This window comes from Amblyomma mixtum, chromosome 1 (genome assembly GCF_055824585.1).
Source record: "Amblyomma mixtum isolate Tamu chromosome 1, ASM5582458v1, whole genome shotgun sequence".
NCBI classification, from domain to species: Eukaryota; Metazoa; Arthropoda; class Arachnida; order Ixodida; family Ixodidae; genus Amblyomma; species Amblyomma mixtum.
The window spans coordinates 268010530-268022622 of NC_143012.1; the positions used below are offsets into that span (position 1 = coordinate 268010530).

The following is a 12093-nucleotide window of genomic DNA, read 5'->3' on the forward strand; positions in this document are numbered from 1 at the left end:
CCTGATTTTTTTCTTTCCGTTCCAATTCCCGCACCTAATCCTTTCATCCATACAAATCTAAAGCTTCAGCCATTCAAGCGGATGCAGGTAAACATTGCGCATGGAACAAAACCTATTTCTTCCAAAGGAACATCGACATCGCTATTAATAGATAGGACTAGAGGAAGTAAAGACCTGCGCATCGTCCCACGTGAGTCCCAGGTGGGTGTATGCCTCTTGGAGGGCCGAGGACATTTCTTCATCTCCGAGGGCGTCATCGGCTTGCGGCGCACCGGGGAAGACGTCACGCAAAAGCCGGTTGAAGTGACTGCAGTCACGCAGGGCCAGTTTGGGCAGCACCTGGAGCCGAACCGACCTCACAACGAGGCCCTGCTCCCATGCCTGGCGGCCGTTGGTGTCTGTGGTCAATAAACACCGTGCACATGGGCCCTTACCATTACGACAGCGTAGCATACTCCGAAGTTGAGGAGGAGTGCTTGCCGAAGCACCTCATTCTGCTTTCAAGGTGCGCCATAGAGACCACGCCTTCTGATTCATTAGAATCATCAGCAGTAGAAGTAGTAGTATCGGCAGCAGTTGAGCTCATTTTCGGATTATGTTGCAAGAAATAGTAAATTCACAGCTTCCCTCTATTTCTAAGGTTCAGTTCGAAACGTTTAATTCTCCGGTTGTCCTCAGGACATTTCAAACGAACTGAGCAGCGTGCACTCTGCTTGATGCACATTTCCTGTAAAATTGAATATTTATGACGCTATATACGTAATACCCAAATTAATTTGAAATCGATAGTGAACACCGTGAATCACAAATACTTAAGGAAAACAGCACGACAGTGTAACCACTGCTCAGAGCGCTCAGCTGCAGCGGGGTAAAGTCGAAATCAGCTGCTGTTCGACAGCGCAGGCTGCAGTGACATCAGGGAGTTACCAATGGGGAGGCACACCTTCCGGCGGAGTGGCGGAGAGGCGCATTCGCCCGCAGGCCAGCAGTACGCTCTTGAGTGCCCGCAGGCCCCAGTCGTAGTGCTGCTGAGGCACCAGCAGCTCCCTGCACGCAGCGGGCAGGCCAATTCGCGCTTACTTACATCGAACAAGGTCAGCCACTGCGCCCCCTCCCCCGCCCTGAAAAAAAAGAATAAATCATGTTCGTTCAGCGCCCTGTAGCCTTGCTGGCGTCGAATGCCACCAGACCCTTTCTGCATTCTTATAGACCTTTACAGCACGCAGATTTTCCGTTTGAGACCAGTTGGCGCCACGGGTGCGCTCAGAACACGGCGCCATTACGGGCCTCGTAAGTCGCCGGCGTGTACGCCTCGACGCAGCAGTGTAAATGCCGCGGGTGGCTGCCGAATGTGTTCTTCCTACGAAGATGTGAAAAAGCAGAGAAAATACACGCTGTGTTGTTGATTGCAAGAATTGCGGCAGATAGTTAAAGGTGCGGGATGCGATCGTTTGCGAGCTTCACGGAACCGAGCTGCACAAGGACGTGCTGCCCCTGTTTGCGCCCGTTCACCATCCACCCTTTCCGAACAGGCGAACGCAAAAAGCAAGTTCTCCAGCGCTAGATAGCCAATATAGAAAGAAAGGTTTCGATATTGGAAAACTTGCGAAGATAAGTGCTCAACATAGCCGCATGAACAAGCTGTTCCGCCACCGAAACCGTCACTTCGTGCTTTTAGTTGCTGTGTGGTGTGCCGAGACCCCATTGCTCGTAAGTTAAAGGGCAACTCCGGCGATTTTTCAGCCATTTTAAGTTAATGACTGATTTGTGTTCCTACCTCCTGTAATGTGTACGATACAAGGTTTTTAAAAGTGACCCTAAAATAATTTTTAAACAGCAAAAAACGCACAACTCGAAACCGAAACCGCAAAACCGAAACCGGGGAGGTGCCTTCGTGGGGTATTGACTGTGACGTCACTGACGGGTTCGCCGCGCTGCGAAGTCCCAGAAGATATCGCAACTACCATGATCCGCGCTGTCGACATGACCGAAAGCGCGGAGAACAGCTTTTCCGAGACCAGCGAGTCTTTAGAAGACAACTCATTCGACGATTTTGGACTGGACGAGTCGCCTTTCAGGTATGATCCACCGCCGCGCGAGCCCGCCGAGTCACACCACAGGCCGCGTCACCTGCAGCATGGAGACGGTCTGAACTCGGAGAAGTTACTCGAGTCATTTACTTGACTTGAGTCATTTGATTTATTACTTTTGATTGATTTATTACTATTTGATTACTTGATTTGAGTCATTTCTCGTGCAAGCATTTGTGACTCAGTCGTCATGCAGAACAAAAATTAATGTGATGCCCCCGCTGACAGCTGTTCGTGTGGCGAGTGCCAGCCGACCCAGCCTGATGAAAGAATCTGCTGCCCGAACGTTGCCGCGGTGCGCAACGTCCTTACAGGGGCATGCACCACCAACAGTGTTCTCTTTGCGAAGCTTTGTCTCGACGGCAAGCTTTTGGAAGTGAGTTCACGCCATAATCCTTCCTCTTGACGGCCGCGCTTCGTTCAGCTGGCCGCTGCGATGGGCGGTTGTACTCGAATAACGTTGGCACAGAATATGCCTTCAAGCGTCGGTTGAACGAAACCTTAGCGAGTCCAAAGCCCTCTCTGAAATACACGTTGTCTTCATAGCAATCTGGCGCGAAATGTTCCGAGCACAAGCGGGAATGCTTCCTCGGAGACCAGTTGACACGGCGGTCAGCTCGCACCCACTTGTCGCGAAGGTTCTTATTGCTAGGAAACCTATGGTAGATCACACCCGTTGTCACAGATGAAGAATTTGTGCACCCCACAGCACAACAGAAGTTGCCGTGACCCATCACTCTGGTGTACACATCACATCAGGCACGTTGAGATGGCGCGAAATTGCACAGGCGGTCGAAATAATTCCGGAGACCTCCACTACGGCACCTGTTTCTTCCTTTCTTCTTTCACTAATTCTTACGTCGCGGTTGGGGTGTCCGTTACTGAGCCATTTACTTTCCTCAAAACCAATTTTCAGTTTTCCCCTGCACTGCCAACGCCAGCGCGCGCCCGACCAGCTTGACCAACACCACCTTGACTTTCTGGTGTTGGCTTGACACGCCGACTCGCCAGTGACGTCACAGTCCAGGGTGGCCTGTAGAAGCTGCTCGATCAATAGGTGCGTCTCGCGTCGAGGAGCGCTTGTCTTCGAAATTCGCTTGCGGAAAAACTAAGCCGCTTTCAGGTGCGAAATTTTACATGCGACATCAGATTACGATATAGAATGCAGACTTAAAATTTCGTTTCGATCGATGAACATTGAAAAATCGCCGGAGTTGCCCTTTAAGGTGCGCGGCCATTCGTAAAAGAAGCGCCCGAGGCCGAATTAGGAAAGAAACAAAAAAAGACGACTTAGGCTCCAGCATACTGCTACTGTATATTGTGCAGTGCAAAGCCGTGCGAGCGGATGGCACTTACCGTCAGTCCTCGTATTACACGCTGTCTTGGTGCTATTGTTGAACTTCGCTCCAAGTAGCGCGGTTTTGGTGGACCATATAATCGGAATAAAGAATTTGCGTTACGGGTGCTGCGCTGGGTGGTCGTCACTTCCTCGCGGTCCATGCGAGAGTTTCTAAAAGTGACTCCGGCTGACTGTTTAAAACCAACGAGATCTCGATCATTTTCATCTCCGCGTATCGAGCATAGAGCGTACCACAATTTTATATGTGAAGCTGACATAATTGGGAACCTTGTGTACTATTAACGCGTTGCCACGCGCGCTATAACGCGGAATCCTTCGAAACAATTGCACGCCAGCTTGTGAAAGCTGCTTGACGCATAATAGTACTGCTTACATGATTAGTTAACATTGGTGTGCGTATTATTCCTTTCTGTGTTTAACAAACCAGTAGAAATATTTTAGGTTTCCTAAGCACCGTTGACAGGTTGTAAACAAATGCGTACGATGTGGATGTGAGCGTTTAAGAGCGGTGTCTGCATGCGTGTACACAACACCTAAACGATCTGCGCTGCCTCAGAAGCATTAAGCCTTGCCGTTCTAGATAATAACAAAAAAAACATTAAGCAAATCCTTCAGCGGATGCAAAGACAAGCATTCAGATGATGCACCCATTGGCTCAAACAGGTGGAGAGCTGAGCAGCTCTCGGCGACAAGGAGCCCGATCACGCTTTCACGCCTCAAGTGATCAAATTAGGGTCCTCACATGCCCTTCATAGCTTTAGACCAACCACAATGTCGTCTTTTTAGTCCTTTACAACCGTATAAGCCGAAACACTGCCTGTCGGAGCCGAACCATCAGACGCAGCAGCCGTCGCGACGAGGTGCGCGCCGAGCGGTCAGGAGGCGTGTAATGGCGGCGTGATCACGTGATCAAAGATGGCAGCCCCAATAATACGGCGTTGTAAAGCCTCTATACGCCGACAGGACTCAGCGGCAGCTGTTTACCACGCAGCGCGCTCCTTCGCGAGTGCGCAAAACCCATAACCTTCTGCTGCTTTCTTGCTTGCCAGATTTAATCAACTTTTTCTTGCTTGCTTGCTTTCAAAACTATTGTGTGTTTTTTCCGGTTCAAAGTTATAATTTGCAGCAATAAATCAGGCGGGTTAAATTCATTGCAAACAAAATTTCCGGCTACCTTATCTTGAAGAGTTTCTGCACCTCTTTACCGCGTTTATTAACTGCTGTCCTGTACTGTATTTATAGTCGACAGGTAACTGTTGTTAAAGGTAAAGTTTGTATCCATGAAATTAGCATTCACAGGTTATCAATGGTTTGAGTTCTTTCCCTAGTATCTAGAGGGCCAGTGCATGAATTTACCATGCACTGATATCCATGGTTAATTTTGAACATTACCTCTCACCAGTAACCACAAGAAAGCAGCCCTTCTTTCTCTTCTGCTGCACTGACATCTAATTCGCATCTCTCATAGATCAAGATACCGACAAATACCGACAAGGGTCAGCCAAGTCAAATCATTTATGGTTGTATTGCCTCCGTTCTTCTTGCTCCATTCGTTCTCAGTGCTCACAAGAACACAGGGAATATATAAACATGCGGGAAATATGCAAGGGTATTGTGGTGCGGGACAGTCTCTCTGAGGGTCTATGCAAACAACTAGAGAAGTGCACTGACAGCTAACACAATGTCCACCATGTCATCTTGCAGTGCTTACAATTTTAGTAAAACTTCGCAAGGAAGCGCGGGGCTAATGCAAGGAAAAGGAGACACACTACCTGGCGAGCTGGAAGGCGGCCACGAGTCGAGCGGCGAGTGACTGGGACCCCTCGAACCCTCCGGCCAGCAGCAGCGCCCGGGCAATGTCGGCGCTGTCAGGTTCGGCCATCGCCACGGGCCGAAACAGCTGCTTAAGGCTGTCGGGCAAACGCTGCCGACCTCCGTACTGTTTACCCGCCGGGTTCAGGGTGATGAAGACTCCGGCGCTCCGGTCGAGTTCCACCTAAGCAGCGGGCAGCCCAAGACACACATTTCGCTCGAGGACATCATCGTCTTATAGAGGATACTCTAGCACCAACCAAGGGTTCAAAACGAGATCCCAACATTTCAGGAACAGTTCCCTGTCTTTTGTCAACACGTCTCTGCGCATGTCTTGTCCCTTTTACCACTCTCCTCGCAGATACATACAATTAAGTCGAAGCGCCATCTCTAGACATTTCTGCAAAACGAAAGGCATCGGCGAGCAGAGATCGAGGAGGAATGAGTGTTTTACACCAGAGCCTCTAAGTCGCGACGCCAGCTATCGGACGCGATACGAATCTCCACCTCGATGATGCACTAGTAGGGTGCATCATAGGGGTGGAGCTGTGGAGCGTAATCAGTGAAGTCTGCGTTCGTACTTATTTTGCTCTCTATGTACGAACCCCCAAAATGCTGGCAGGGACACCGGAGTGCATGAACGGCGATTCCTGTAGCATCGTCTTGTGCTACTCAGCCATGTTACCGGAGAAGTTAAAAGCACGCACAGCGTGATCCGGTCAGCAGTAATGAACCGCGAGCGTGTAATCCTTACAGAGAGATAGCTTGTGAATGAAAACATAGAAAGCATTATCGCAACAGTGACACATTTGAGCAGCGGTAACGCGGGACGCAGGAAGGGAAACAGCGCCAGCAGTGCCGTACAAGCGCTCGCACAGCTAAGGGTTACGAGGCAAAGGAGCAAACGTCTACTCCTATTAGTGACTGCGCTCTTTTCATGCATGTTAGTGGCCGGTGCCATCCTATTATCTGTAGAGGTGGATACGTTCACGGCTTATCATGCTGCCGAATTTGGCGCTGGGCTAAACCTTTTCCTGTAACGCAGGCGCTGAAGGCATCGCTGGCCAAGCGCTCCTCTTTTCGTATCAACATCTTAAAAATACAGAAAATCAGCTGTCATCTGTACGTGTACGTAAACTAGCGGACCTCCGTATGCGGGTATTGGTGATATACCTGCGTTCCCTGCAGGCGAACACTGGTCCTGCCGTGATGTAGCGCCATCTGGAGGTCTCCGATGAGTGCGGCCATGGCTGAAAGGACGCCTTCGTCGAGCCTGTTGAACTCGTCCAGGCAGCCCCAGGCGCCGCTGCGGGCCAGGCCCACCAGCAGGCGGCCCAGTGAGCGCTCGTCCATGCTCTGCGAGTAAGCCCCGTGAAGAAGGTTATTCGCGGTGCAAACTTGCGCCGATTCACTATCGACCATGGCTTGAAAGCCGACACGTTCCCGGTATTCCTTATGCTGCAACACCTTCCTTAGCGTACTCAACACATGGCGGGGCCGTTACAGTCACCGCCATCCACTGCCGACGGAATATAGTCACCCGTAAATCCCTACATCCCACCGAGTTACCCCGACTGCACTAAACTGAATTCTTTTTCTAAACGGACCCAAGTTACACCCACATCTAAGGTCGCTTACTCCCAAAGCTAAGCCCACATGCGTAGTCCTATTTAACGAGATAATCGCGTCAACTTTACTTCTCTGACTAGTCTATTGCTTTAATTTTTAGAATATTTATTTTTGCTTGCCTCCGTCATTTACAATGACAGAAAAACGTAGTCTTGAACATCATTAACTTTTTAATAATGTCAACGGTTGCAAATTAGCAGTTAGACGGCTCAAGCAGCATCCTATTTTTAATATCCTAATAAACGCCTCAGAACGCACGAAATTTTAAGATTAGGGGTATTCGAGGAAAGTCAATTAATAAACAACCAATTAATACACACACTACATAGGGGCTGGGCAGCACAGAGCCAGTCCTTGGCGTCGCATTACAGACTATAATCTTGTGTTGAAGCATTCGTCGAATGTGCTATCAGATATGCGAAAGGAAGCGTGCGCACCTCGTCGCAGTTGAACACCAGGACTTGCCGTCCGAGTGCGTTTCCGAGAGCCTTGACGGACTCCGTTTTTCCGGTGCCTGCCGGTCCGTAGGGATTTCCCCCAACACCCAACCGCATCCCTGCACCAATGCCAAAACGGGACAGCCCGAGCTCACAGCTTATGCTGAGGATTACGCAAGCGCCGTCTGCACTTCTGGATAAATTATTACCGGCTGCGTGGCGTTGGAAGCTCAAATTCACTGCGAAGCGAAAACTATACAAAGGTTATTCTTTCGCGTTAAGCGACCACAGCCATTGAACAATAAACTGCAAATTTAAGAAAAAATTGTGTGAGCTGCAAACATAGCTCGCCTGTATGACATCATCGGTCTGGTACTAGCTGGAAGCAGGGGTTCTTCTCCATACGTCACACAGAGCAACGTGGCTCCACCGCGATCAAGCATCATAATTATTCTGTCCCTGTAAGTTCAAAAGACTATGAGTGAATCCCTTTTAAAGGGAGCCGCCGCGGTGGCTCAGTGGCTATGGTGCTCGGCTGCTGGCCCGAAAGACGCGGGTTCGATCCCGGTCGCGGCGGCTGAATTTCTTTGGAGCAGAAATTCGAGGCCCGTGTACTGTGCGATGTCAGTGCACGTTAAAGAACCCCCAGGTGGTCGAAATTACCGGAGCCCTCCACTACGGCGTCTCTCATAGCCTTAGTCGCTTTGGGACGTTAAACCCCATAAACCAAACCAAACCAAACCCTTTTAAAGGTGAGTTACTCAGGGACCGTTGCCATTAAACTACAGCAGGGGCCATCGGTTGTAACGATTCTTATCTTCATTAAATCAGACATAAGTCCTTGAAGTCAGATGTCAGCTGATATCCTGCAGCAACGTACGTCGTCAGCTCCAATAAAAAAGGCTGGCGTAACGAAAAGGAAAGAAACACAAAAAAAAACTTGCAGATACACAGGCAAAACGTTGGGTGCAACTGCCGCAGAAATACGTTGCCACCGATCGCCAGTACAAATTCCTATGTTGCTGCTGTGTTCTTGTCGTTGCTGTTCTGTTAACCGTCGATGCATAGTGGATAATTTATCCTCCTACCTAAGCGGCTATGTACGGTGTGCACGCTTTTGAATGCATGGGTATAGTCTCTGTTAAGGCTAAAGCCTTGTACAGCTCATTAGCAACTACACCCGGCGTCGTTTTCGGCGTACAGGAAAAGTGGTCCGGACGCCTCCAGTGATGCCATCAGCAAACTAATGCTTTCAGCTTCAAAGCACACAACGAGACTAAAATGTTCTCCGTAATTTTTGTTCCCCAAATTGTCCAGGCGAACACTGCAGTGCGGACGTAAATGTGGGTGAAAATCTTACGAGGAAGTCACATTGAATGCGTATTATTTCTGCATTTCAGAAATCGTGAGAAGAATCTCTACAAAATTCGACGCTCCCACTTTTGTTCAGAAATTCTTTTAGTATGTAGCTGCGCAGCCTATAATATTCGGCTAGGAACTGCAGCGTCCCATTCGGTTTTTGGTTTTTAGAGAAACAGAATGAGGCTCCCCTCTCTTTGCCTCGAGAGGGACAGATAGCAGGGATGTGGTACTTCACACCGATGTGCACTAGCTCAAAGCAATATAGTTTCTTTAGAGAGCATGATCTTCAGAACCAAACACTTACGCTTGCGCCCATGTGTTAAGTGCTATGGCCTCTCTGTAGCTGCTAACAAATAGTTGCTGACTGCACGCGGCCGCATAAGTATAGTGGCTGAGCCACTTTTCCGTTGGGTTCATGAACGCATGCTCCATAGAGCTCCGAAAAAAACACCCACCTTGCGTCAGGCTGACGAAGCACTTGTGCGTAAGAGCCGTGTAGACGAGTCTGGGAGCGCTGCCCTGGTACTCGTACGTGTAGTCAAAGCAGGCATCAACCATCTTTACAACAGCCCGACCGTTTTGCAGATAGAACCTGCAACAGCACTTCACTGTTACAAATTACAGCATGCAAGTATACTGGCGCCTTGTCAGTGTTACAACAAACAGAAGTTACATGCAGTTGTGCCACGGCTTGGGTTTGGATGCCTCATCTGATCAAGTCTTTTAAGATGCGAGGCTTCCAAAGGATAGGACGCAGTTCCTTGAATTTGGCCTTAGGCTAACAAAATATTCTTAGCGGAATACAATGATCTACGCTCTATCCGCTGATCTCAGTACGCAAGCTGTCAAATCAAAGACTAAATGATTATGGCTGAAGTCTTCTCTTCACATAAAAATCAGGCGAAAAAATAAACGCATCTTATGAGATCTATCACCATCCGTTTTATCAAGAGAATAGATCAGACACTCGAAAAGCGTAATTATCTTTCCTGATAAGATGCACTCCTAGAGGAACCTATAGAGATCATTTTTGCGATGACTGCGCGACATCCCTACTGCTATGACGCAAGATATGTGCCTGCTAATTTTAGAAAGAAAAGTCACAATTACATCGACGCAAACACGCGTTGGGGTAAGTGCTCGCAGATGTTTTTTTTTTTTTGTAACACGATAGAAACTAAAGGCACTTTACGACTGTTTGTGACTGAACCATTAGCGCTGATTGAAGAACATGATGAGAACCGAGTTGACTGACACAGGACGCAAGAAGACGTACACAACACCATCGCCTTGTGTATTGTGCCGCTTCTTTTGCCGTAGTCCGTAACTAACAGAATACACTGGGCACACTCTGAAAGTTTACAACATTGAACTCAATCTTTAGTCTCTCAAGAATTTTAAAAGCGGCTTCACAGCTGTCCTCTGCGATGAGAATTTAGACCAAGGACCCAGAATCATGGCCTCCTTAAGGGGACGAGGACGCGCGAAAAAGTCATCTGCCTTCCTCTCTCTCCTCCCTATCTCTCCCTTCGTTCCCCTTTCCAAATGTAGGCTATCATATTAGGCGTCGCCTAGTTAACCTAATGCCTTTCCGTTCATCATTCTCTCTCTCTATTTACGTAAAGTCACCGTGCTGTTTTTTCGTCAAATAAGGAATTCTGGATGCGTTGATTAGCGCCATATGAGTTCCGAAATTATTCACAGTCACGGTGTGAGACGCAGAAGTGAGCCAAGCTCGCATTCCAAATAGGCCACCGCAGGGTCGGCTGTGCCCAGCGGCAGCTGCACGGCACCTGAGCTGCTTCTGCCAGTGCCACGCTTGCACCGAGCGCACGTCGTGCGCCCTGAGCTCCTCGACGACGGCCAGTCGGTGGATGGCGTCGATGAGCAGCGCATGGAGAGAACCCATCTCGGCTCCCGCGGCAGCCAGCGCCGCCAGCTGCGCGTGGACCTCGTCCAAGAGCTGCGCCAGCCGCCCGGATTCGATGGCCGACTCGCAAGCCTCCGTGAATCGGATCCACTCGGCCAGGCACACCACCTGTCCGGGCCCCAGAACGACGCTCTTAGCATTCGTTCGCTTGCCAATGTCGCAGCGGTAGCACACAAAAATTTTGAATTAGATTCACCTCCTGCTGGATCTGCCTGCTGCAGAAAGCATTAAAGGACTGCCTCTCTCAGTGGTCGCTCCAGAAACAGCCGACCCAGGAGAGATGGAGAGGACAGAAAGTGCAGAGCGGATGAGGGAACAAACGCGGGTTAATGACATCCTAGTCGAAATCAAGAGGAAGAAATGGGCTTGGGCAGGGCATGTAATGCGAAGGCAAGATAACCGATGGTCCTTAAGGGTAACGGAGTGGATTCCAAGAGAAAGCAAACGTAGCAGGGGACGGCAGAAAGTTAGGTGAGCGGATGAAAACAAGAAGATGCGGTGATACGGTGGCAGCAGCTGGCAAATAACAGGGTTAATTGGAGAAACATGGGAGAGATCTTTTCCCTGCAGGGGAAGTGGCCAGTGTGATGATGATGATAACGATGAAGGAGCAGAATGACATCGATCAGGAGAAGAAAGCGGACGAACCGCGAAGCATAGGCTTTGCCTCGCATTATGAGCGGTTGAGAGCTTCCGGCATATCATGCAGGGAGCAGCACAACCCCGTGGCTATGGAGTGAGTAGAAAGATTTAGTATTGCGTATGCCGTCAATCGTCACAGCTTACCGCGACCACCAACTGCCTATGTGCTCGCGCAGGTAGTGCCAGGCTCCTCTACCTGGGCCGTCGGAGCCATATGCTCGTGCGCATTGGTGCCAATGGATGTCTGCAATAGCGGCGCAAGCTTCAGAACCACTATGCTCCCTCAGCGCTCGCTCAGCTAGCCACCAGGCGAGTAGAGATGGAAATTATGACAAGAGGAGAAGCAGGACAAAAGAGGACAGATGAAAGCAAGTATGCACCTCACCACATCCTGATTTGCCGGTCAAAGTCATCTAAGGGCATTTATCTACTTACCGACGGCATCATCAGACAGTTTAACTTTAGCGAGTGCAATTGCGGTTTCAAAGGCGCATCTCTTCCATTTATTAGGGTACATAGTGCAGAGACTTTCTGAAAATTTGATGTTCTATACCAATGACCGAGAAACCTCGCGAGCAGCGCTTTTATCCATTCTGCTTTAATACCTTCCCGCGCTAAATAGAGAAACAGGGGAAAAGACGACAACAAAAGGTATAGCAGACCTGCAAATCTTCGCATTTACGGCTCACTGCCATGTTCACGGAGAGAAGGAGAAATGAACAAGCTCGACTAAACAGAATAGTACGAAGCATCATAGGCTGTACGGCTAATTGCGTCGCGAGTCTCTCAATGTTAGTGGCGCTGTACAGGGTGTTTCTTCTAAGACTTTAC

At 49.4% G+C, this 12093-nt stretch overlaps 1 protein-coding gene across 1 annotated transcript in view; it reads right to left on the bottom strand.

Moving 5' to 3' along the window:
- The window catches only part of LOC149371648 (cytoplasmic dynein 2 heavy chain 1-like), a 42416-nt gene that overhangs the window by 1510 nt on the left and 28813 nt on the right, over window positions 1-12093 (bottom strand). Inside the window, exons 23-29 of the mRNA XM_089580899.1 lie at window positions 10484-10728; window positions 9146-9282; window positions 7329-7447; window positions 6436-6618; window positions 5223-5446; window positions 944-1047; window positions 175-398 (exon numbers count right to left, since the gene is read on the bottom strand). Coding sequence (XP_089437025.1) covers window positions 175-398; window positions 944-1047; window positions 5223-5446; window positions 6436-6618; window positions 7329-7447; window positions 9146-9282; window positions 10484-10728 — 1236 coding nt within the window. The remainder of the gene's footprint in view (window positions 1-174; window positions 399-943; window positions 1048-5222; window positions 5447-6435; window positions 6619-7328; window positions 7448-9145; window positions 9283-10483; window positions 10729-12093) is intronic.